General features: G+C 44.1%; 1 protein-coding gene across 16 annotated transcripts in view; it reads left to right on the top strand.

The window, feature by feature from the left end:
- RBMS1 (RNA binding motif single stranded interacting protein 1) overlaps positions 1 to 27,997 on the top strand; it is a 690,694-nt gene that overhangs the window by 631,921 nt on the left and 30,776 nt on the right. For all 16 annotated transcript variants that reach the window (XR_015308444.1, XR_015308445.1, XM_086956624.1 and 13 more), the window contains exon 10: positions 2,260 to 2,310. Coding sequence is in view for 14 of the 16 variants with exons in the window: in XM_086956624.1 (XP_086812750.1) it covers positions 2,260 to 2,310 (51 nt within the window). In the remaining 2 variants the exon portion in view is untranslated. The remainder of the gene's footprint in view (positions 1 to 2,259; positions 2,311 to 27,997) is intronic.

Consider the following 27,997-nt stretch of genomic DNA (forward strand, 5'->3'; position numbering starts at 1 on the left):
CTATATTGGTTGCTTGAGATGTATACTCTTGCTGAGTACTCCTGGATAATGGACTTGAATGGATCGTAACTAACAGCTATACAAGACACTTATTCGTGATTCCGTCCTCAACCGTATATGTTTGTTGAGGTTGAAGAAAATAATAAAGAGATTTTAAAAAAACGCGTTTCTATGGAACTCATAAATTTAAACTATCTTCACCAAGACACTCTTTAGTTATCTCGATGAAGTACTCCCAATTGCTACATAGAAACAAGTTCCTGTATATGGAAAACACAATGCCACACTATTACATGTTAATACTTTTAAATGGTCTACAAGACTCCATTATTCATGACCGATGCCATATCTTAATTGTAATAGATATGCTGAAAGGATCTATGGCATAACCTTTACCCCCTCGTTGAGTCAAGTAGACAAAAGCAGAGAAATATTCGAAAGGGTGGTAGAAATAGAAATTGGCTACTGATTCTAGACAACATAGTAATCTTTCTGCTAATCACAGAACAGCACTCCGATCCTTACAGGAAGATCACTCTATTACCATTAAACCCGCCGATGAAGGCGGAGGGGTGGTTATAATGGATACCACAGATTATGAAAATAGTATGAGGCAGCTCTTGAATGTTCAAGAACATTATTTAACATATTCATTTTTCTAAACTTGAAGACCCAAAGAGAGAGGTTTGCCAACTCTTGGAAGAGTCATTTTGTGAAAATGAATACAAATTTCTTTTCAATACAAATCCTGTCACCCCTGCAATGTACGGACTGCCAAAGATCCATAAGGATCTGGCAGATCCTCCCATACATCCAATTGTGAGCAGCATAGGATCAATACTTGAGCCTTAGAGCAAATATGCGGCCTTCTTCCTCAAACCACTAGTCTAGAGATAGAAGTCTTTTTTAAGAGGCTCAGCACAGAATTTCTTTCTATGTAAAAATTGGGAGTACATCATCACGAGAACTAAAGAGTGTCTTGATAAAGATGGTTTAAATTTATGAGTTCCATCGAAACCTGTCGACATAACTCCTTACACAATTCGGTGGTTGACTGGTTCGACATATACTTTTAGAGGAGTAGGTATCGGGCTCCAGTCAACAATCTGTTCTCTTTACGAAAGTGTTACAGTTAATGACAAATTTGACTGTCTGTTATTTTCTCTCGGGGGTGTGGTTTTTTATGGTGTGTTATTAGCTTTTGGTCCCTCATTTCAGGAAGGGGAATAACAGTATATGAAATTGTTTTCTGTGTTTTATTTTTTTGACATTACTTATATGTATTATTTATAAATATTGTGGATTTTATGATTAATTTTAACAGCACATTTTGTTAATAAAGTTTGTATTGACTTCTACTTTGGGCAGGTTTTGTTGAGTCTATTGTTTGGGCTACACTGTCTGTTTATCTTTCATACGTGTTGATTGAGTGAGAAGATAAATGAATGAGTGGTCTGTTATTATTGGTCTAGAAAACCAAGGAAAACTTAGTTTTCACTTGTTAAGAGTACCCGACTTTCCTTGGTGAGATTAAGGAGTCCCAATCTTTTTTGCACACATGCATTCAATAGCGCCTTATGTGGTCCGCAGAGGCAAATATATATACTGTTAACTTGCAGAGCTGCGGGCATGACACTTAATTATTGTATTTGTTTTCTCATTCTAGAATTGTAACAATTACATTAGGGTTTCATGGAGCAGCCGGTACAGCTGTCTAGTCTTTTGGGCAATGATACAATGTCCTGAGAGAGATCAGGAAATTGTCATTGGGCTGTGGAATAAATGCAAGAAAGAGCAGCTTGGAAAATAGCTTAGTTTCGGAACTCAGAAATCCTCACTTACGCTTTATAAATAGGAAAAAATCCCAAATTACATGTGCCATAGACTAATCATAGAGCGAAGTCAAGGGAGTTTTGATGAGGTAGAAATATTGCTTCATTGCAGAGAGCAGTGGTACCAACACAAGCATGCGCAGAGCTAGAGACCGAATGAGCAGACTAAAACAGTAAGGTTCAGTATGACAGTACTTGAATTTTTAGTAGCTCGCTGTGCATGTAATTGAAGCAAGGACATTCTTTTGTTATGATCTTGGTCCTAGGTTTCACAGTATCTCCTCCTCCACAGAACTACTTAGGTTTGATTCCACCCAAGATTCTCAAAACTTTGCATATGTTCACTGAAAGCGTGATGAGTTCATGTAGCTTGAATTATTTTCTGCAACAGTTAATTTGACTCTCCTGCATTTTTTTGTCATTTTAGGTTCAGAGTCCGTCATGGATGCAGCCTCAACAATACATCATGCAACACCCTGTAAGTTTAGATCTCTTCCACTGCTACAGTTTAAAAAGAGAAAGAAGGCATACCCTGTCATGTCATGCATGTTAGCACCACCTTTCGCGATATTAGACTCTTTTTAGATAACTCCGTGCCACCTTCATACAATCTAATAATTTGAAGGGCTGCTGAAGTATAAAAAAAGATTTGCACTCTTGAAGAGTTGCACAATCCTATGTGATTGCATTGCTTTTGAGAAAATAGTTTACAGCACAGCTTGCCTCTCATGATGATACATTTCAAAATCAAAAGACCTTAAATAAATTAGTCCTTTAAGTAAGCTAGCAGGACTATTGAACTTTCTTGTTGTAGAGAATTTTTTGCTGCTAGAGTGAGACAAAATCTCAATCATGTTTGGTTGCAGATTGGTTTGTCTCAAAAGAAAGAGAGGGGCCCCTTTACACCGGAGTAGGGCACCAAATAGACCAAAGTCACAAAAATGATCCCCTTTGGGTAGCTGCAATCCTATTACTCTCATACTCAATCGCAACATTATTTATCACCAAAACATAAAATTAATCCCACAAATCCTTAAAACTCTATAAGGGTCAATTGAACCTTGCATAGTTCATTATACATCTATTAAACATGTATGTTCTTAAAACAGAATTCATTCCTCATTTAAAAAAAATAGTTTAAAAAAACAATAAAGTATCAATACATTATTTAGATTTACATAAAAAAGAAACAAATGGTTACTTAAAAAGTTATTTTACAGAAACAGGAGAATACAGTATGGGAGAGCAAGCAAGAACAGTATTTCTAGTCAAAAAGAACCACACCAATCTGACATAGATCACTTGTTACATAAAGAAACAACTCATTCTCCTATAACTTGTTTAGTATAACAATTATACTCAACGATCTAGAATGGACTTTTTCATAAAAGCATTGACGCATCTCGGTGGGTACTATTATTCGACCACCACCTTCAGGAAAAACACGATATCTCCCCAATTCAAATCTTTATCTTGAAATCTTCCAGAATTGTTTTGGGTCCAAGAGACGCTCTCCCCCTTGTGCCATGATTGTGGACCGTAGCTAGAATAAGGATCGCTGTATAAGAGATTACCCCGGTTGGAAATGTCTTGCTGCATCTTTGGTGTGGAGCACGCTCCGGAAAAGCCGGGAAGTGAGGAGGAGGATGTAACATTCTCTGTCAAGGAGATCTCCAGCTTAGATGTGGAGGAAGAGCTCGAATACACCCATCCTCCCAGGCAGCACGTGAGTACTGTTGCCCCGAACCCTGCGAAAAAGAGTTCTAAAAACGTACCCCTTTCACTTCTAGAGGTTGCTGGACCACCACAGCCTTCGAGCCATAGTCTGACCTGAAAAGAGACTTTGGATGCCCCGCCTTCAGGCCTGGCACCGTAAACTGCAGTTAAACCTAAGTCTTCTGCTTCGGCACAGACCTCATCAGATCAAGCACATTCTTTGCTCTCCACCAAGCTTTCGGAACCGATGCGGCAGCCAGCTCCATCTCATTTGGTGGTGGAAGAGAAGTCCTCTAAAGCCTCGATTCCAAAATCGATCGAACTCAAACCCTCAAAGCATTCTTCAGTTACTTTGTCTTTGAGTCAATTTTTGAAAAGATGGGCATTAAACAGAGGAAGATCCTTATTCAAGAAGGCACAAGGTGAATCCTTGTGTCACCTCCTCCTCCGAGGCAGTTCGCATTCGAGGAGGACTTGAACATTCCTATACTTCCAGAAAACAAGGCAAATGACAGGGCTACAAGCCCTGCACATCATCATCCTCCATCTCCTTCACCACCGCCACATCTTCTGCTTCACATCAGGACTCTCTAGACCATGCACCCTAAGGTTCACCAACAGGGGGTTTAGGAGAACCATTAGGGGAACCAGATTCTTAGGATATTAGTGATAGATATACCCCAGCACTCCACATTTACATATGATCACTGTTATTGATATTCATTGGTCTTCATAAAGATATGTTTAATTATTTTCACAGGTGTAAATCATCAGAGAGAACAAAAACCTATTGCACAGAAAGAAAGAACTGTTTCTTGTTGAGCCTTTCTTCATTGTTTCCAATTCCATTCAAAGCAGCAATGTTAGGTGATGATGGAAAGCAGCAGACACGTGTTTCGTCATTGATGTGACTTTTTTAAGTCTGTGTAATAATGCAAAAACATATGTGCCAACAATACTGGCACCACTAGTCAGTAACTAAGAAGATCGTTGATTTAGTGTCTACCCTAAAATGAGTGTTGAGATAGGAAGTTATATGCCAGATAGAGACCCAAAGAGAGAGAAATCTTTTAAAATAAAATAGTGTGTCAAAAATATTTGGGGTGAGTGCATGATAAAATATAATGTTTAAAACATGCAAGGAAGTGATAACAGGTTAGCCTTTTATAAGTGCATATAGACTAGAGATAGTAGAAGAAACGTTACACCAGCTGTGGAAGGTTAGGTACATTCAAAATATGGTCTACCTTCAAAAATATTGTTTCGGCGTAGCATGAAGTAGCATCCAGTCGCATATTGTGGCAAAAGAAGCAAGTACCATATTTTTTTATTATAGTCTTAGCTGTTAAATGCATAAAAGTAAAATGCAAAAAAAGGGTCAGAGATGAACATCCCCTTGTTGAAGGTGAAATACAGTTCATGGCCTTCGTAATAGTAAACTTACATATGCTGGTGAGGTCTCCAATTGTGGAAATCCTCTAAGTAACTATGACGTATGTTAAATACTGCACTCGACAACTGTGAAAGAGTGTCAGTGCCACTATACAAAAATTGAAAAAAGAAAAGTCTGGCAGAGAAAAAAATCTGAAGAGTCTATAATTGTAGTGCCATCATCGATCTAACGCGACATGCGCATAGTTGTGTTCAGATTTAAGTATTTTAATAGTTATAGTCTACTAGTGTTTTATTGGGGATTAGTAATATGTTGTAAAACATAAGTTACAAGAAAGATATAAAACATAAATAAGTAACTAAGTACTTATGGTATGAAACCATGAATACGACATGGTACCCCCATTAGTGGTTAGACCCTGTAATAGTCAGTACTTTGTGTGTGTGTGTGTATTTGTGTGTACGTGTGTGTACACATACACAGTGGCAGGGTCATTTTCTCTTGAAATGCAAAAATTCAATAATGCATACATCGTATTACCTGAGAACTGACCTCGTAGAGTAATGTCAACTCGATTTAAATGGGACTCTCTTGTGTTGTATCCAAACACAGATCATGTTAAGTCCCTGTGTAGAGGAAAAAGTAAAATAAGTTGGGGATAAAAGTTATCCGCAATTCATCACATATTGATTTAAACTAATAACAAACTGCACCCCCAAATTTACAGCAGGAGTAGCAGCACACCTACGTCGATAATGCATTCATGTATTCCTGTACTTGGACGATTGGCTAATCAAAGCTAACACCAATCTGCAGTGTCAGCAACACATACAGATGACAATAGACCAACTATACAAATTGGGGTTTGCCATCAATGTCCCCAAGTCTCTCCTTCAACCTCTTCAACTTCAAGTATACTTAGGAGTAATACTTTTCTGGACCCTGTACTTCAAATCACTCTAACTACAGACACTTCAGAGACAGGTTGGGGTGTACATCTCAAAAACCACACAATACAAGGTGTGTGGGATGCCAAATACCAATCCTTACACATCAACTACTTGGAACATAAGGCAGTGTTCCTTGCACTGAAAGTATTTCTTCCCCATTTATCTCATAAGGTTGTCCTAGTCTGGATGGACAATATGACAGCATTGTACTATCTATAAAACCAGGGAGGTACACGGTCTTCCCAGTTGCCACCTCTCTCAGACCATATGGAACTGGGCTCTTCGCCATCACATTCATTTGTTGGTGGAATATCTGCCGGGTACGAACAATCATCTTGTGGCCCTGCACAACAGACTCACAAATGTGAACTCAACCCACAAGTCTGCAGTCCCTACTTTAAAAATGGGGGGCTCCTCACATAAACCGGTTTGCTGCAAAAGAAAACGCAAAATTGCCAGACTTCGCATCCAGGTTCCCACACCTACTATCCAAAGGCAACGCACTCCAGATGAGGTGGTCAGGGATATTTGCCTACGTTTTCCCATCTCTCCCTTTCATTCCATTTATGATTCAGAAACTCAAGCAAATATCTCTCACCATGATCCTAGTAGCTTAGCTGCCTCTTGGGCATGTCAGCCCTGGTCCACAACGCTTCTGGATCTCTCAGTAGTCCCACATGAGAAGCTCCTCAACTGGCCTGACCTTCTCAATCAGGATCAAGGACAAATTGTGCACCTAGACCCCAAGATGCTCATCGTAACAATTTGGCCACTGTGCAGGACACCATTTGCTATTTACTTCATTTGCAAAAGTCCAATTTGGCATACACTTCCATTCCATTACATCTTTCTGCAATACCTGCCTATCTCTAAATAGATAGTATCTGTCACTCTTCAGAATTCCTGTCATTAAAGCAGTTATGGAAGACCTCAAATGAGTCACTCCACCTCGTGTGCCTCCAGCACCCTCCTGGAACCTAAGCATTCTGCTTACTAGGCTCATGGGTAATACATTTGAGCATATACACTCATGCCCACTTTAATTTCTATCTTGGAACGTGGCATGTTAGAGGCATGTGAGCTGTAGATTCTATGGTTTGCATAAGCCTGCCATCTAGTTTTGGGTCCTGATATTTGCACTTTGTTTTTCTACGATGAAGTATTTTTTTAGTCATGAGGTAGGTGACTCCTCCTTTCTGTGATAGCGTGCATGGACATAGACTCCATTGTTCAGCACCGTTTCTCGAGATCCACTTGGTGCGCAATCCACTTCCCTCAACGGTATTATTCTCAATCACGTTTCCCATTCTCCACGCATCGTTTCGACTCAAGGTCTTCGATCGGAAGATTTGTGGAGGGCCGTTGGGCCTACCCACATCAGGCATGATAGCAGTTAATGGAACGACTCCATTTAAATTCTGTCCCGGGTGTTGCACACCGACTTGCACGAAGTGTGCAACCGGTGTCTATACCCGGAACTTGAACAGGACTGCAACGCATGCCGATCTTTTCGATCTAAGAGGACGCTTTGTGACCGTCTGGCTTGACGTCACGAAATGAATCAGCAAAGCGGCTCGGCACCCGATAACTCCGGAGAAGAGGCCGACTGAGAAGAATCCAATGCGCAAGAAGCCGATGCAGAGGAGGAACACATTTCCGTGTCTGAAGCCAACTCCGACACGGAAGACCAAGTAACACCGGGTCAACGTAGAGTGAGTACTGATACTCCCTTCCCTTATCACTTACTGAAGAAAATGGCTCCGGTCCTTCCTCTGCCTTCGGGCCAAGGTCGGCACCAAGCAAAAGTTTTGAACGCCCTGCCCGCCGGCCTGCACCGAAACATAAACCAAAGCGTTCCAGCTCGGGATCGAGTCGACCCCATTCGGTCACCAAACCGAAACCTTCGGCAACGAAATCCAAACATGTTATAGTGACCATCCCTTCTTTACCAAAAAATAAACCTTCAGAGCCGAAACCTTGGACGCCAAAAAATCTGGCGCCCAAAGGAACAAGCATTTACAATGCAATGGTTTCGCCTTTTGAAAGTTTGAGCTATTGGCATTGTAAATGACAAAATGTGTATTTATGTGTTGGTTTTGAAAACAGATAAATAAATGGCATTGTCATTTACAATGCCAATAGTTTAATCTCTGGCAAATGACACAAACACAGACACACAAACAGAGCCCCCCACACACACACACACAAACAGAGCCCCACACACATACAGAGAGAGCCACACACACACACACACACAGCCACAACAGAGCCACACACAGAGCCACACACACACACAGAGCCACACACACACACAGAGCCACACACACACACAGAGCCACACACACACACAGAGCCACACACACACACAGAGCCACACACACACACAGAGCCACACACACACACAGAGCCACACACACACAGACCCACGCACACACACACACACACACACCCAGAGCCACACACACCCACCCAGAGCCACACACACCCACCCAGAGCCACACACACCCACCCAGAGCCACACACACCCACCCAGAGCCACACACACCCACCCAGAGCCACACACACCCACCCAGAGCCACACACACCCACCTAGAGCCACACCCACCCACCCAGAGCTACACACACCCACCCAGAGCCACACACACCCACCCAGAGCCACACACACCCACTGGAGTTCTGGACTTTTTGGTTCCGTCCAGAGGTGTCAGGGTACAACACCCAAAGACCCCGGAGTTCCACCTGCCTTGGTGCACAAATGAACAGAAACACGGGCTTCTCGATGGTGGCGTCAAAGACCAAAGGTTTATTACTGCAGGGACACAGAAGTCACAGAATCTACACACGGGCAGAAACTAGGAGCCTGTTCGATTTGTACAAAGTGGGTCGCTCCTTATATACTAAAAATTGTGCTCTAGGCAAATATTTCACATGTCGGTACATTCCCAAACCTTTTGTGTCTCTAAACAATAAATATTTGGTGTTACACAGGAACCGTCGATAAGATCTGATACCAAACATCTACGAAGAGGGGTTCCCACTAGTTCATCACAATCCCCTGTCAATATTGCATTCAGGACCCGGACCGCCTCATCGTAAAGTTCGTTACCTCCCCCTAATAAAGATTCAGAAAGAAAGAAACAGAGCCAGGTGTGGAAGATAGAAAAGTGGGATAAGGGATGTTTGTAGGTCGTAAATGGGCAAGGCTACCGGCTTCGGCCGCCTAATCATGATCAGGTACAATGGACACGAAGACCAGTTTGGCAAGACTGGCCTCGGGCAGAGGAGGCAGCCTTTGTCGAGTCATGCAGATACAGCGTGATCTGGTTTAAGGTGCACGTGTCATGTAAGAGGTGAATCTCCGGCTAAGGCTACGTGTCCTTAATCAAAGTGGAGTAAATGAAATGATCAGAGGCTATTGCATATGTGAGGGCAAGGAAACACAAAATGGCGGCCATGATCTAAGATGGATGCCGTGGGTATATCAGAAATATGTCAATGGAAGGAGTGCTCTTGCTCGTAGCGTAGCGAAAACACTAGGATATACTAAATGGATCATTTGCGGTTCACTGATACCATTTTTATGTATTTCCGACAAACTTGAAAACACGGGTTCAAGTCGTCACGGAACCTCACGGAACCTCAGACCCTCCTTTTGCCCTTACATAGGCAATTACTCAATCTATGTCAGAATCTAGTTCTATGCTCATCAGGTCAGTGACATGTTGTTGTATCATCATCCTTTCTCGTGTCTTTTCTCCAAACGCAGGTGGTTTTCTGAGACAAGTCGTAGCACAAAGACTACACAGAGCAGGACCACACTGGATAATCAGACAACATGAGAATAGGAATACTAGGATGACACCAATGACCATTAGAACTTTCCATCCCCACGCTGAGATCAGAGTCCAAAACCACTCCATGAAGGACCAGTTTCCCTTGTCTACATGAATGGAGTCCGAAATCTTGTGCAACTTAGAGATCGCCTCGTAAACTGTTGGAGCATTATTAGGAATAAAGACACAGCAGCTCGATTGGATCATTCTGCATACCTCACCTCGATCTGCAAGTATAACATCTAGAACCATACGATTCTGCAATGTCATGAGCCTATCCGCCTGAAGCTCAGCTGTCAGATTGCTAAGGGCACCAGCAGTTTCAGTAATAGTAGATTCAACTACCCGTGTTAGCTGACGTATGTTTCTACTATTGGCCATAGGCCCCCAGAACGGAAGGAAGCCTTTGAAGAAGTCTCCAGCTTCCTGACCAGCTGTATCTTCCTTGCTGAAGACACCTCTCGCTACTCTTGTTCTGTGGTAATCAGGTGAAGCAGTGTATGTCGGAGGTAACAATCGAGCAATATAACATGATCCTGAGAAGTCGGCAGGCAACCATGTATAAGCTCTGTCTCGACAAATGAAGTAGGTACCCCTAGCAGTAAGAAAGGCAGGGGAAGAGTTAGCCGGAAACACATAAGTCTCTACGCACTCACTCCTCCCTAGCTGAGCTCTCGGATTTCTCCCATTACCTTGCAAACAGACCTGACCTCGGTGAGGTACGACCCAGATTGGAGTTGAGCTTTTACGCTTGCTTTCTCCTAAACTAAGGCGATACTCCGAAGTATTCCAACTTAAATATACTCGCAATTCGTCTCTAGGGTAAGATGGAGTATTATTGACGTCCTTGACCATATCAATAATTCCCTGGACTAAGGCTTTGTTAGCAGAGTTATATTTAGTGGAACGTGGTGGACGTGGAGGATAGGTTTCAAGGGCATAAGCAAAGATGGTTTGGAAGGCCTGAAATGATCCATTATAGCTGTAAGGCAAAACCAGATATGGAATACCTTTATCCATAGTGTGAGGTATCAAGCCACATACCCAGCAGTCTGTAGTGTTAACTACCAGTTGGTGTTGGTGCAAGAGCTGTACAAAAGTGTTGTTGGTGAATTCTGAGCGTCTGGCTTGCTCATGTTCTGGAAACGAGTGAAAAGAGTGTATAGAGGAAACAGTAGAAATAGCAGAATCAAGGGGAGGTACTGTAGAAACTGGCACAAAAATCAAATTTATGCTAAAGACGATTCCACCCACCAATGTTGCTAAAACAATCAAAAATGTAATGGCACATTGCATCAAGAAACATTTGCTGTGAAGAATTCTATTAAGTCTGTTTCTGCGAACGTAAATCACATTCTTTCGTTGCAGCGCAGGAAGCTCCATCTTCTACAATCCGCTCGCGACCACTGATGATGTGTACGTAGATGAAAATGCCTCTGTCAGCCCTGGGAGTTCCCAGAACTAACAGAAAGATCGACCTTGTGTCAGACCCCTGCAAATTCAAACTAGGCACACAGCCACGACCCTACGGCTACCCAGACGGCAAGGCAATTTTAAAAACAATAAACAATAGCAAACTTCCTGGCTGAAGGCAAAAGTTCAAAATATATATAAATATATCAAAATCACAGTATGCAGTTGCCTGCTTTATTAGTCCTTTTTATGGCTTCTAAGGTTGTATCTTTTCTTCGCTGGTACTGTCTGATCGGAAAATAGTGTATTACTAGCAGCTGTTGCAGAGTTTAAGTTCGCAGATAGCAAAGTTTCTTGTGATGCTGGAGACAAATGTTCAGTGTTCAAAGGAGTCCTTTCAGGAGGAGAGTCAAGTTTCAAAGTGTCAGTAATCAAATCGGCATCGCTGAAAGGGACAAATTTCGGAGTTGTTTCAGATTCGGAGGCACCAATTCCCTTCTTCACCCAGTCGTCGTAGGGCAGCGGCAGTGGAACACGCTTTACGTGAGAAGCGTGGATCCAGTGCTTGCGACCAGCAACACGTACAGCTGTCCTCGTCGCCAGCAGGACCTGGAAGGGGCCGATGTAGCGAGGCTGAAGATTCTTTGTCCTCGCAAAATTTCTGACCACCACGTGGTCGCCGGGTTTCAGCTGATGCCCTGGACTCTCCGGAGGTTTTGGCAAAGCATCAAAGACCTGTTGATGAATAAGACTTAATTTAGCAGTCAAGTCGTAAAGGTAGTCTATCAACATAGGATATTCAATGGAGCAAAAGTGTTTAGGCCTCGGCACACCCCAGATATTTGCCGGACGGCCAAACACAATCTCATATGGAGAAAGCCCTATTCTAGAATGCACTGTTGCTCTCGTTGTTAACAAGGCCAAAGGAAGTGCGTCTGGCCAAGCCAAACCTGTGGATGCTTGTATTTTGGCTATTTTAAGCTTGAGGGTGCCATTGTAACCCTCGACTAAACCAGCAGATTGGGGATGGTTTGCACTATGGAATTTTTGTTTCAATCCTAGACCAGCACACACACTCTGCATAACTTTCCCTATAAACTCACTTCCGTTATCTGACCATACAATCCGTGGCATTCCAAACCTAGGGAAATATTCTTTTAGAAGAATTTTGGCAGTAGATAGAGCAGTGTTGTCCTTTAGTGGGTATGCTTCTATCCACCTGGAAAAAGCACAAACTACCACCAGGACGTACTTTAAATTGTTGCAGCGTTCCATGTGAATGAAGTCTAACTGAATCACTTCAAAGGGACAGGAAGGAGGAGCGAAATGACCAGCTGGAGTTGGAGTTCCCTTGCCAGGATTATGCATCAAGCACACCATACAATTTTTCACCACTCTCTCTGCACACTTACTGATTCCCTCATTCTTCCAGACCGGAGCTAACATTTTACATATCCCTTTAGAACTTATGTGCGCCACTCCATGCGCCATCGTCACTACTGCAAGCACATATGCATCAGGCAACATCCAACGCTGCTGTTCTGTCAAATCGATCCAACATCCATTCGAGTCCAATTTGCCCGTACTTTCTCTCCATACACGTTTCTCTTCCTCAGTCGCTTCTTTCTGAATCTCTTTCACACTTTCCATAGTGTCCTCACACATTCCAGACTCAGCAATCCATCTTGCAGACGTAGCAACGTACATTCTACTCATCATGTCTCTAGCTGTCTGTTTAGCAGTTTCATCAGCAAAGGCATTCCCACGACCAACATCATCCGTGATTGCTTTATGAGCACTGCACTTCACAATCGCAACTTCAGTCGGCAAGGTTAGAGATTCCAACAAGTCGTTAACTAGCTGACCATGTTGAATCTTAGTCCCATGGGACGTAATGAAACCTCTTTCTCTCCACAACCGGCCAAAACTATGGGCCACGCCAAATGCGTACTGACTATCTGTAAACACATTCACTCTCTTTCCCTCAGCTAAAACACACGCTCTCGTAAGAGCTATTAATTCTGCTGCTTGGGCAGAATTCTGACTCACTCTTGCAGTTTCCACAATCGTCTTCAAAGTCGTTACCGCGTAGGCAGCAGTCACATCACCATTCTCCAATTTAAAACATGACCCGTCCACATATAGCGTACCATCCGGGTCGGATAGGGGAGTATCTCTCAAGTCGATGCGACCTTTTGTCTCTTCCTCCGTTTTGAAATAGCAGTCATGTGGCTCAGAATCACTCGACTCTTGATCAGTCGGCAACAATGTTGCTGGATTCAATACATTGCATCTTTTGATCTGAATATGACTCGCTAATAATGTCAGCTCGTAACCAGATAATCTCGCACTAGTAAGGTGTTGAGTCTTCGTTCGGTTCATGAGTGTATCCACTGCATGAGGAACCATGACCACTAGCATATTGTTCATCACCAAACCAGCAGATTGTCGAATGGAAGCTGCAGCTGCCGCTGTAGCCCTCAAACAACTAGGTAACGCTCTGGCTACCGGATCTAATGTTGATGAAAAATACGCACAAGGGCGTTGTTTATCACCAAACTTCTGTGTCAGAACACTCAACGCGCAACCTTCTCTTTCGTGAACGTAGAGCGTGAATGGCTTGCTGTAATCAGGTGTACCCAATACAGGAGCTGAACACAGTGCTTTTCGTAACTCAATAAAACTCTCTTGACATTCATCAGACCATGGCACCGGACTCGGAACATTTTTCCCAGTCAAAGCTACCAACGGTTTCGCTAAAAGAGAAAAATTTGGAATCCACTGCCTACAGTAAGAGGTAATACCTAGAAAGGCACGTACTTCTCTCTGTGTGCGTGGAACACTCATCTGCGTAATTGCTTTTATTCTTTCTGGGGTCAACTTCCTTCCCTCCTTTGATAAGAGGTGACCTAGGTAGGTTACTTCTTGGCAACAATATTGCATTTTGGAAGGTGACACCTTATGATTCAAATTGGACAAATGATGCAATAATGAAATTGTAGCTGCTTTGCAAGTTTCCTTGTCATCGGCAGCCACTAAAAGATCGTCTACGTACTGTACTAGGGCAGAACCTGGAGGAAGGACAAAAGAATCTAGCTGACTTTTTAAAGCTTGACTATAAATGGATGGACTTTCACAATAGCCTTGTGGAGCGCGTTTAAATCTGAAACTGCGACCTCCTAGACAGAAGCCGAAAATATCCCTACTCTCTTCGGCTATCGGAATGCTAAAGAAAGCATTCTTTAGGTCTATAACTGAGAACCATATAGCTGTAGCAGGTATCAATGTTAACAAGGCAGTAAATGTCTGGCACTACAGGAAACTGCGGAATTACAATCTTATTAACTTCTCTAAGGTCTATGACAAACCTATAAACTGGAGGTTTTGTAGGATCAGTTCGTTTCAAGATCGGCAATACAGGACTGTTACAGACATTTCCTCGCGTTTCTTCAACTACACCCTTCTTAATCAAATCTTGCACAATTAGTAAAAGTGCACGTTCTCCTTCACTCGATATTTTATATTGAGGAATTCTTGGAAATTTCACATTTGCTTTCAAAGTCACTACATACGGTGGAATTTCTAGGAGACCTACATCGTTGGGACCAGTCGCCCAAAGAGAATCAGGGAGTGAACGTAGCTCCGGCGGGAGTGCGTCCATTGACAAGTACATCGGAGAGGTGATGTTTTTTCCCAGTGTAAGCTGTACTCCTTCCGGAGAACAGTACAATGTCGCATATAGTCGCTTTAACAAATCTAAACCAAGCAGATTTTCATTACAACCTGTCGTCAAAATCAAGGGTGCTTTCAATTGGCACGGTCCAACAGAAATAGACAAAGGACCAGATATCGGATTGTACACAGGGGCGCCTGAAAAACCTACGGAAACATTTGTTGAGCCAGACAAAGGTGCGCCAGGGAGTTTCGCATGCATTATAGAACTTTTTGCGGCACCAGTATCCAACAGAAACGGTTCGACTACACCTGATGTTGCTACTGCGACATAAGGCCCACTCTGATCCACTGGAACTGATACTACTCCCTCTCTCTGTCCATGGCTGTCCTAGTACCCATTTTGTTGAGAATCCTCTTCTACTTCACAATAATCTTCAACAAGATATTGCTGAGATCTATTTTGCTGAACAGATTGTCCATTTCGTTGATCAAAGTGATTGGATGGACGATCATTCGTTTGTGGAGGCATAGCACCTCGTCCTCGTCCTCTAGAATTCTGCACAAAACCACCACGACCTCTCTGAGCTGCTGCTGCATTATTTTGCGCCAAGATCGGACATTCATTTTTATAGTGACCCTCTTTCTTACAGTACGCGCATTGATTCCATTGATATTGAGGTCTTGATGTACTATAATCTGTCCTTTGATATGAGTTCTGCTGCGTATTAGTCTGGTTCGCGCGAGGCGGATACGCCTGCTGCAAAAGAACTTTAGTTTTTAAATCTTTCGTTTTCTTTTCTAATTTTTCCTTTTCCTCTTTATCTCTATTTTCGTAGTACTGCGCAGTCGCAAGTATTTGCGCTGTCGTAGATACAGCCCACGCACTTTCTGAGTCTTTTAATTTATTGCATAATTCAGGTAACAAATTATGCACAAATTTATCGACAAACAATCTTTGCCCTCCTTCTGTACTCATGTCCTGACCACTATGATCTACAAAAGTCTCTTCGAACCTCGTGAAGAAGTCCGAGACGCTTTCGTCTTTCTTCTGTTTACATGCTGACAACTTGTCCCAATTAACACGCAATGCTGGCATCAGAGTCTTCATTAATTCAATTATTCTACCTGGCAGATTAGCAATCAAAGGTTCGGGTTTCGCACCACCTATTTGTTGACCATCTGCTGCAGTGATAGCTGCCCAATCACCACCTAAAGCAGCCTGATGATCCTCTCTACGAATTTTAGCCCACACTGGTTGTGGAACTACATTACCAAACAACATATCGATGTCGGCTAGGTTCATTATACAAGCCTCAACTGTCTGCGTCAATTCCTTGTAATATCCGGCTGGATTCTTACGCGGATCTGGCAAGGCCTGTTTCACTGCTAACACTTCTGCTCGCTTCCATGGAATGTGTATCCACACTCTTTGGAACTGTGCTGGAGCACCTGCAATTCCAGCATTATCATCACGTGGCACTGCTTCGCGCCAAATTGGAGGAACCTCCCTCATAGGATATTGGCGACTTAGCTTCACTTTACCTTTCTCTAAATCTCTCGGTGAACGAAGAGATGGATCATTCCTAAAACTTAAAATGAGTTCCATCGCTTGCTTTATATTCTCACCCACTATCATTCCAGCAGCAAACTCCTTTTGAACCCTAATTAAATCTTCCAAATCTGATTCGACATCGTCTTCTTCTATCTCTTCACGTAACAACGAGCACATCTCATCAAAGACGTATCGTTGCGTTGGCTCTCCCCATTGCATAAATGTCTCTAACACATCTCTCGTACTATATCTTCTACCCTTCGAAATCCATCTGAGAGCCGTGGAGTCTAAAACTCCCCGTTCCTCAGTACTAGGAAGCTGACTCCATCTCTGAACAGAGTCAGGAGTAGGAGTCTTAATCAAGGTTTTATATATAGGAGACAGCATATTAGTAACGGAATCAGTGATTCTTCGACGAACAGAAAGTGGAGTTAGTACACTCGCAGACATAGAGAATGCAGTAGAGGTAGGAATAGATGAGGAAGCAGTAGGAGTATCGAGGAAAATAGCTTCTGGAGCAGTAGGTACAGAGGTAGGTATAGGAGCTGGCAGTGTAGGAAGAGGAGGAGCTGTAGGAACATTTACATTCACCACAGGAAGTACAGGAACTTGATTCTGAGGGACAGGAGCAGGAACACCAGGTTGTCCAGCAACCGGCAATTGAACATTCGGGATGAGCGGAGCCGTAGCACCTTGTGCATACGGTGGAGGTGACCGTAACAGATAAGACAGCAGAGGATCGTTTTCGGAGTCCTCCAGTATCTTAGCCATTTTCGATGGCAAGGCAGGATAGCACTTGTCAATCGCTAAGTTATGCTCTCTAATGGCTACATCTATGGCCTTCTCACACTCGTTAGCCTGCAACTGTTTAGTCGCTTGCTCTAGAGTTAACTCTTCTTGTTCTTTTTGCTCTTTCTTCAACCTTTTCATTTCTCTCTGTTTGGATTCTTTCCGCCAATAACGAAAAGAGTCAAACATTGCCGGCCGGGCTTTCTTCCTAAACAATTTCGCTTCTAAGTTGTCGAGAATCTCTTGTTCAAAACTACCATGCAGTGGCCAACTAAGGACACCATCCTTCTTACAATAGCGGACCCATATCTCATTATAAGTTATAGGACCCACACCATACTTACAGTATAAATCATATAGGGGAGTCCCAATCGGAGGAACCAGACAAGAGTCCTCCAATCGCGAGTCACTGTTGCAACTAAAACAAGACAACATTTTCCGACTTACCATTTTCAGTCCGGAACACAAAACAAACAAAACACGGAACAAATATGTGCACTCGAACCAAGAACTTAGGCCTACCAAAACGAACTGATGTATCGATACCCAAAACTAAACCAAATAGATTATCGTAACTAGAACAACCAGTGATAATCTAACAAAACCAAACTAAACCAAGAACCGATCAAGGATTTTTAACAATCCTCACAAAGTAACCAGCTAGCTATTACTAAATACTTAACTGAGGCACTGAAGACGTCACCAAGGAGAAACCCGTCACGTTTCGCCGTACTAAGGACTGCACCACTTCGGGTCCAAGACAGGGCGACGGTCAAGGCAACGGCCCACTGCAGCCGTCCTGAACGGGAAACCCTCGTGGAAGAGAACTTCAGGGCCACTTTTGCGATATGCCGGGATCGATGAAGTGGGGCGCCTCCCTCAGGAATCTTCACACGAAGCTTCTCGAACTCTTCAGGCTTTTGGACCGGTACCGAATGACGTCGCCCCACGTTGGGCGCCAATTGGAGTTCTGGACTTTTTGGTTCCGTCCAGAGGTGTCAGGGTACAACACCCAAAGACCCCGGAGTTCCACCTGCCTTGGTGCACAAATGAACAGAAACACGGGCTTCTCGATGGTGGCGTCAAAGACCAAAGGTTTATTACTGCAGGGACACAGAAGTCACAGAATCTACACACGGGCAGAAACTAGGAGCCTGTTCGATTTGTACAAAGTGGGTCGCTCCTTATATACTAAAAATTGTGCTCTAGGCAAATATTTCACATGTCGGTACATTCCCAAACCTTTTGTGTCTCTAAACAATAAATATTTGGTGTTACACAGGAACCGTCGATAAGATCTGATACCAAACATCTACGAAGAGGGGTTCCCACTAGTTCATCACAATCCCCTGTCAATATTGCATTCAGGACCCGGACCGCCTCATCGTAAAGTTCGTTACCTCCCCCTAATAAAGATTCAGAAAGAAAGAAACAGAGCCAGGTGTGGAAGATAGAAAAGTGGGATAAGGGATGTTTGTAGGTCGTAAATGGGCAAGGCTACCGGCTTCGGCCGCCTAATCATGATCAGGTACAATGGACACGAAGACCAGTTTGGCAAGACTGGCCTCGGGCAGAGGAGGCAGCCTTTGTCGAGTCATGCAGATACAGCGTGATCTGGTTTAAGGTGCACGTGTCATGTAAGAGGTGAATCTCCGGCTAAGGCTACGTGTCCTTAATCAAAGTGGAGTAAATGAAATGATCAGAGGCTATTGCATATGTGAGGGCAAGGAAACACAAAATGGCGGCCATGATCTAAGATGGATGCCGTGGGTATATCAGAAATATGTCAATGGAAGGAGTGCTCTTGCTCGTAGCGTAGCGAAATGGATCATTTGCGGTTCACTGATACCATTTTTATGTATTTCCGACAAACTTGAAAACACGGGTTCAAGTCGTCACGGAACCTCACGGAACCTCACCACCCAAAGCCACACACACACTTAGGAGAGCAAGCACAGCGAGGGGGCAGGGAAGCAAGCACAGCGAGGGGGCAGTGCTGCAAATTCACAAGTTTGATATTACTTTACCCAAAAAAATCAAATACCTAAGTACTTAGTGTAATCGTTCAATGGTACTCGTGGTACCAACTTTGGAAGGATAAAAGTCGTAGTGGGTCAGACGTGTGTCACGCCTTCGAAGGACAAGTTCTGCACAGATCTCAGACCGAACACTTATTCGCCCCTTACCGAAATGAAGATTAGACACATTTGTTGAGGAAATAGAAGACGAGGTCGGAGTGAAAATAAGTATGGCAATGCAACAATCTGCAGAACTAAAATACTCTTTGTACAATTCCATAATACATCGGCCCGATGCCCAGGGCTGCCCGTAAATGTCCGTGTGTAGAAGTTAGGGGCCACAGCCAAACTCGGCTGGCGGCAGCATTTCTTGGGGACTCAAGTCTGCTGGCAGGAAATTAAAAACACACCCTTCTACCACAGCATGCGCAGACTCTGGACAGGACCCTGCAGCATAGAGAGGGTCTGCCCACGTGCACACTCAGACGGCAGGCAATGCATCGGTCCCAATTCACTGTACCTTCTCACCCCAGGGGGATACGTCACCGCTGCGGTACACTTGTCACAGTAGGCCCCCCCACAAGGCAATCCAGGCCCGGGCAGGCAGCTAGGCAGCACAGTCTAGTAGTCTCCGAAGCCGCTGCACCACCGGCCGGTGGTCGGCTCTAAAATAGGCTGCATTTCAGTCAGGGCCAACTCGCCACGATCCTGCAGGCCTTAGCCGCACACAGGCATTGACCACCAGATCCCTGTCCCTACTGTGTCCCTTAGCCTCACTCACCTCGGCTCAACACTGGCTAGAAAGCGGCACTGCCTCCGCACCCGCTCCGGATCTCCCTCCGCAGAGCAGGATGCCTCACCGGGTCTGCAGCCATCCGCTTTCACTTCCCTGCGATTATGGGGCCAATAAACAAACAGTTAGGCCTCCCTGCCTCGGCAACCCGATCACAGTCTGCCGATGCACATGGGCCACGCCGTCATCCCAGCCGCACGGCACCCAGCTAGTCAATCCACTGTTTCCCGCCTGTACCTACAGTACCTCCATTATGTGGGGCCCGCAGCAGCCACCAACTGCGCCAGTCTCGCGATGTTTGCACAACAAGGGTGCACTGTAGGGGCAGCGACCGCGCGGCGCTGATAGTCCATGACGGGGGCCTTCAACATTTATTTGGACACTGTCAGTGTCCCCAAACAAATTATAAACTTCGTCGCCCCGAAAATAATGCCGCCTGGGCGCACCCCCCCCCCCCCCTCCCCTGCACCCCACTAGCTACGCCGTTGCCTGGTGAACACCATGCACAGCTGAACCGCTGGAGGCGCACAGATTACTCTACTCTCTGAAATCATCCCTGATCTGACCAGACCTCCCACCTCTACGCACTAATCTCCTTCTTCCAAAGCCGTCGCCAGCAGGTCCCCAAATCTCTGTTACTTATCGCCCCCTGCACATGAGTCAGGCAATCCAGAGTAGCTGAAGGTTTTACGGACAGCGGGAGGGGGGACGGGCTCACGGACAGCAGGAGGGGGGACGGGCACACGGACAGCGGGAGGGGGGATGGGCACACGGACAGCGGGAGGGGGGACGGGCTCACGGACAGCGGGAGGGGGGGGACGGGCACACAGACAGCGGTGCCCATCCCCACAAAGCACACGTTGGAAATTAAACCAACATGCCGATACGGAAAAAAAAAACGCCCCCGAATCTGCTCGGGGAATGAGTGTCGCATCTCTGTTCCAATGGCTAGCCTCCATTTATGGAGCTAGCCAATGGAAAAGAGAGGCGGGACAACACACACATACTGATAACATAAGATTTCGCCTGCGCCTCCTCTTCCAGCCTTGTTTCTACGTTCCGCCTCCTAACACGGATCCAAAACAAAAGGAACTGGTTATTAATCCAGATACTTGGCACAATCATTTAAAATTAGCATACAAAAGGAAACCAGATCTACAAGAGGACTACCACATTCCTCTAAAATGCAAAAAAGTGGGTACTAACCCTTCTCCTTTTACACCTCCTTCACCCATTTACCCACATGTTATCATTACACCCACAAATTCCCCATAACCTAGTCACCTGATCCGCAAGATGAAGGGGATGGTGATGAAGATAGACCACAGGACATTGTTCCTGATCCCTGGGAGGATTATAATACAGATCCCTACACTGATAGCGATCCGGATCTATACCCCTTCAGACCCTCCCCACCTGATGATAACATAGGGTATATAGAGCTACTCAATGAGGCTGCTCAGTACCATGGGGTACGACTACATAAGGAGGCCCTTGAAAAGGATTTTCTCTTCGAGAACTTGAGTTCCTCTCAAAGAGCAGCACAAACACTGATTTTGCTCAAGGGAATGCTTAAGCATGCAGATGAGAATTTTAAAGACCCTGTGCGTGCAAGGATTGTCACACCCAGAATAGATAAGAAAGACAAGCCAGTGCCTACTGACCCCACCTACATCAAAGGTCAAGTCCCATTAGACTTTCTGGTAGTCTCTAACGCTCGCAAAAGAGCAAACTCTCAAACCACAAGAGAGGCCCCTCCTCCTGATAAGGATTCTAAACTGATAGATACCTCTGCAAGAGATTGGCAGCGCAAGCAGCCAATCCCTGGCGAATTGCGAACACACAGGCTCTTCTAGCTCTCTATGACAGAGCTCATAATGATTAGCTAGAAAAATGTATTCAGCTTTTACCTGATGAACATGAAACTAAAGCTACTGATCTAATTCAAGAGGGGAAATTAATTTCCAATACAGCTATTAGGTGCGTGTGAGACGCAGCTGACACCGCAGCTCGTGCAGTCAACACTAGCGTTTTGCTGCGCAGACACTCTTGGCTCAGAATTTCTTGGTTTAAACCTGAGGTCCAAGCCGCTATTCTAAATCAGCCTTTTGATAAGGAGCAACTCTTCGGTCCCACAGTAGACACTTCTTTAGAAAAGATGAAGAAGGATACAAAGGTCACTAAATCCATGGGGGCTTTGCAACTCCCTTCCAATCGGGGCTCCTTTTGTCGCTCCTTTTACAGGGGGGGGCTCTAGGAACACCTCATCAGAAAATCCCTCCATCTTAGAGGCAATAATCATTTGCCCTCGTCAAGAGGTTATTTTAGAAATAGGATTTAAAGGGAATAACGACAAGGGAAGAGGTAGAGGCAACTCAACACACACTTCCCCTGCAAACAACAAACAGGGACTTCCTTCCTCTACCCCCAATCATTCCACTCCTGTCAGGGGACGTCTCCCAATTTCTACCCACCTGGAATACAATCACCTCAGACAGATGGGTTCTACAGATTATCCAATATGGTTATTGCCTAGAACTTATAAACACTCCCCTAAACATTCCTCCAAGATCACACAGTGTCAAAAGAACATTTGAACCTTCCCAAACAAGAAGTTCTCGCTCTATTGGAACAAGGAGCTATAGAGCCAGTCCCATTACAATATCAAGGGGACTGTGTATACTTCCTATACTTCCTAATTGCCCAAAAAAATGTCACTCTCATGCCTATACTAGCTTTCCGAGATCTAAATCTATACATCCAATCAGATCACTTTTACATGGTGACACTCCAACAAGTGCTCCCGCTTCTTTAGCAGGCGACTTTCTGTCCACTTTAGATTTAAAGGACGCCTACTTCCATATTCCAATACACCCCGCTCATCATAAATACCTCAGGGTTGTGGTAGTGGGACAACCTTATCAATTCAAAGTGCTCCCATTCGGAGTCACCACTGCTCCCAGGGTTTTCACCAAATGCCTGGCAGTAGTCACAGCTCAACCTCGAAGATAACACATTCACATTCTTAGACAATTGGCTCATAAAAGCAAACGGTCTACAACACACTTACAAAACAGTGCAGCTGCTCCACGATCTTGGATTCACAGTAAATCTGTCCAAGTCCAACACTCCAATACGCAAACGTACTTGGGAGACACTCTCAATACACAAAAAACTCTGGACAGTCCAAATCCAGCCAGAATCCGTAACATTCAAACTCTAGTTTCCCAGTTCCAGCCTCAACTTTCATTGCTAGCTCGGGTATTCATGCAGTTAATGGGAATGATGGAGTCTTGCATCCTAATAGTCCCCTATGCAAGACTTCAAATAAGTCTCCTTCTGGAATGCTTAGCACGTCAGGAATCAGTCTCCGGGTCGATTATCAGATCTAGTGTTGGTGGACGGCCACACATCGCTCTCTGCAGTGGTGGAATCCACAAAACCTTTCTAAAGGGCGGCCCTTCATTGACCCGGTTCCACAGACGGTGCTAACAGCAGACTCATCGCTCACTGATTGGGGTGCTGATCTAAAAACTCACACAATTCGGGGCATGTGGAGTCTGCAGCAAATGCAGCTTCACATAAATCATCTAGAGCTTCTAGCAGTATTTCTACCGCTCAAGGCCTTTCAAGTTCACCTTGTAGGCAAAGCTGTCCTGATACGTACAGACATGACAGCAATGCATTATATACAGAAACGGGGGGAAACACTCTCTCCAGCTGTCACAACTTGCACAAACCATCTGGAGGTGGGCCACACATCACAAAATATATCTCCTCGCAGAACACCTTCCAGGAGTAGGCAATCCAATTGCGGACCTGCTTAGCAGACAAACACAACAGATTCACAAATGGGAACTCCACCCTCAAGTTCTCCTCTCTTTCTTTTAGATGTGGGGCTTCCCAGACACACACACACCGAAACGCAAAATGACCAAGCTTCGCCTCCAGGTTTCTATACCAATTCTCCAAGGGCAATGCACTATGGATGAACTGGTCAGGGATATTTGCCTACACTTTTCTGCCTCTCCCACTCATTCCACTAGTGGTTCGTAAGCTCAGGCAAACGTCCCTAACACTAATCCTAGTAGCTCCCATATGAGCCAGTCAACCTTGGTTCACCACCCTGTTGGAGCTCTCAGTAGTTCCTCATCAAAAACGACATCTCACATCCAATCTCCTCACACAGCGCCGTGGAGAGATAAGACACCCAGATCCTTGTCATTTCAACCTTACGATCTGGCACCTGAAGTCATAGAGTTTGGCTTCCTCAATCTTCCACCAGGCTGTATGAACATTATTAAAGAGGCTAGACGTCCTACTACAAGGGTTTGCTATGCAGCAAAATGGAATCGGTTTGTTAATTATTGTACTAACAACCAGATCAACCCACTTGATGCTTCAATTCAAAACATTATTTGCTATTTACTGCATTTACAACATTCAACTTTAACGTACACATCCATACGCTTACATCTCGCTGCAATAGCTGCCTACCTTCAAAATAGACAACATCTTTCTCTTTTTAGAGTGCCTTGTTAATAAGGCACTTATGGAAGGACTCAAAATAATTATTCCCCCAAGACTTCCACCTGCCCGAGTATGGAATCTTAATATTGTCCTCACCAGGCTAATGGGTCCTCCCTCTGAGCCATTGCATAAATGTGAACTGCAATTTCTCACTTTGAAAGTTGCTTTCCTCATTGCTATTACATCACTGACGAGGTGGGTGAGCTTCAGGCACTAACGATAGAAGAACCATTTTTACAAGTACACCAAATCAAAGTGATTCTTCGGACTAATCCTAAATTTCTACCCACAGTAATTTCTGCCTTCCATACCAACCAATCTATTGAGTTGTCTGTGTTCTTACCTCAGCCAGATTCTTTGGCAGAACGTGCACTACACACCTTAGATGTTAAAAGAGCAATACTCTATTACATAGAAAGGACAAAACCTTTCAGTAAGACTATGCAACTCTTTGTTGCTTTTGCTCCACCTCACAAAGGCAATCCCATTTCAAAATCCGGTATTGCAAGGTGGATAGTCAAATGTATTCAGACATGCTATGCAAACGCAAAAAGAACCTTAACAATTCCCCTGACATCTGCAAAGCTGCAACATGGTCTACACCTCGCACCTTCACAAAACATTATTGTGTAGATGTATTATCAAGACAACAAGCTGATGTAGGCCAGGCAGTTCTACGTACCCTCTTTCAAACCACTGCAACTGCTACAGGTTAACCACCATTTTGGGAGATTACTGCTGTATATTTTAGTCTTTGCAAAGCATGTGATCTACAGCTCACATGTCTCGAACGGAAAATGCTACTTACCCAGTATGCATCTGTTCTTGGCATGTAGAGCTGTAGATTCACTTGCGCCCACGCGCCTCCCCGGGTTCCTATGCCTGTTGCAGTAATATCTTACTTCGATACAAACACATGGACATCTCTGTTCTACTACTCTTACTAACTCCATTGTCACCTTCTGCAGGAAAACAATCTAACAATGAACTTGATGCCCATGCACGCTATCACCGAAAGGAGGAGTCACCTACCTCGTGACTGGAAAAGACTTCTTCGAAGAAAAACAAAGTGCAGACATCCAGACCCAACACTAGATGGCAGGCTTATGCAAAGCATGTGAATCTACCTCTCTACATAGCAAGCACAGATGCATACTGGGTACGTAGCATTTTTCTTCTAGTTGCCCTTACCTCACTCAGGTGTGCTGGTGAGCTCCAGGCATTAACCTTAGAAGAACAATTCTTTCAAATACATAAACAAAAATGAGTACTTCGGATTAACCCAAAATTCATACCAAAGGTAGCTTCTCAATTTCATCTCAAACAATCCATTGAACTACCAGTCTTTCACTAACCCTTTTTGGGTAACAGAAAGAGCTCTTCACACATTATATGAAAAAAAGAGCACTCCAGTTCTATGCAGATAGAACCAAAACTTTCATCAAAAAAAACAACTGTTTTAGCCTTTTCACCACCACATAAAGGAAGCCCTATATATCCAAATCCGGCATAGCCAGAAAGATAGTAAAATGCAGTAAAACTTGCTAAATTAAAGCCAAAAGACCTTTACCTGTAACTCTCAGAGCAAACTCTACTTTTAAAAAGGGAGCAACAATGGCTTTTTCAGGAAATATATCTATAGCTGAAATTGGTAAAGCAGCTACATGGTCTACACCACATACATTTACTAAACACTACTATGTAGATATGTTTGCATGCCAATGAGCCTATGCGGGTCAGGCAGTTCTACGTACACTTTTTCAAACTACAGCTACTCTCAAACACTAGCCACAGCTTCTTAGGAGGAGAGACTGCTTTATAGTCTAAGCAGAGCGTGTGTATCTACAGCCATACATGCATCGAACGGATTATGTTACTTAACCTGTAAGCATCTCTTTGTGGCATGTAAGGCTGTAGATTTGCATGCACCTTCTCTTCTCCCCATACGCTTGTGGCTGTTGCAGTTACGTTTTACACAATTCTCTTAGCATGGACATCTTTACACTGACACTTTACTGACACTTTACTTACCCTCATTTATCACCCGCTTGCGGGAAAACAGTCTAACAAAGGAGTCGATGACCATGCACAATATCACCAGGAGGAGGAGTAGCTCTAACTCGGGACTCCAAAAAAGATGCACAACTCCAAACCTAACACTAGATGGCAGGAGTATGCAGAGTATGTGAATCCACAGTACTACATGTCACTAACAGATGCTTACAGGGTAAGGAACATAATCCTTATTGGCAGGTCTGTCAGAGATGGGAGTAAAATATATTTGGACCGTGGGAAATATAAGATTGTACTGTAACTAGACGCAGAAACATGTCCTAATCTGCAACTTAGACACCTTGTCTTTTGACTGTTCCTGATTTTTCTTGCGTTAGGCACAGTAGATTTAGGGTATATTTTATGAGAAGACCTCTGCTCTCCAGAGGAGTTTCCTCGAGCTCTTGGTCCTACTGTTGTTCTCCCTGAGCCTCCTCTGCCTCTGTCATCATCGTCAGAGAACCACTTCTACTCTAACAACTGAGTATTTAATTTCTTCCCCTGTAGCTCAAAAATCCCTGCAGCTGCTCAGTGAGCAGTTAAAACCTTGCGTGTATTAAAGTCCTAGCTTAAGTTGTGAGCAAGCATAACAATCTTCTGGATTCTTGCTCATCTATATGCAGAACATACTTACTGGATGTTTGTTGTTAAGAGTGAAAATCCTACCGCAGATGGGTAGAACTTGAGGAGTGTGCTCATGCTAGAAGATATCATTGAAGAATTTCAGTGACACCACTGTGATCAATAGTCATTCTCTGACTGTGTTGAAACTCCCCCCAAGATCCTATGTCCTTCGAAGTTTCAGCCTTTATCTTCTTGGCATATCTTAGGAAACTGCATCAGATAGCCTACAAATCCAGTGGTGGAAAAAAGAATCCAAACTGATGCTCAAGTAATGGGGCATTGTGGGTTTACAATCAAAATCATACTCAGGCTACACCTATGTTGACTCCTACCTACAGTTAGGAAGTTTTGAATCCTAACGCCATTCTATTCTATTCTCTGAAATTTGTATATTGCATGACTGCCCACATAGTGCTTCCCAGCGCTAGGCAGAGGAAGGGGTAAAGGCAACTACTTATTCGAAAAGGAAGGTCTTTAACACTTTCCTAAAGGAAAGCTTAAATTCTGCTTTTGTAATTTGGAGAGGGAGGGTATTCCATAGCCTAGGTACTAGGACAGAGAAGAACCATCTTCCGGCTGTCGCCCTTTTGAATCTGGGGATAATTTGATGTTACTGGGAGGCATATCGCAGATGTCTTGCAAGCTGATGGACTGTCAATAGGTTTTGTAGAGCCTTTCTTGTGTATTGCTTTGTAGGCAAGGTAGAGCACTTTAATTTTGTATCCTTTTTCACTGGAAGCCTATTTAGTGAGGATCTTGCTGCAGTGACATTGAAACTTTGGGATGTTCTGCAACGTGCGGACTGCTGCATTTTGTATTCTCTGAAG

This window comes from Lissotriton vulgaris, chromosome 2_1 (genome assembly GCF_964263255.1).
Source record: "Lissotriton vulgaris chromosome 2_1, aLisVul1.2, whole genome shotgun sequence".
In the NCBI taxonomy this organism is placed as follows: domain Eukaryota; kingdom Metazoa; phylum Chordata; class Amphibia; order Caudata; family Salamandridae; genus Lissotriton; species Lissotriton vulgaris.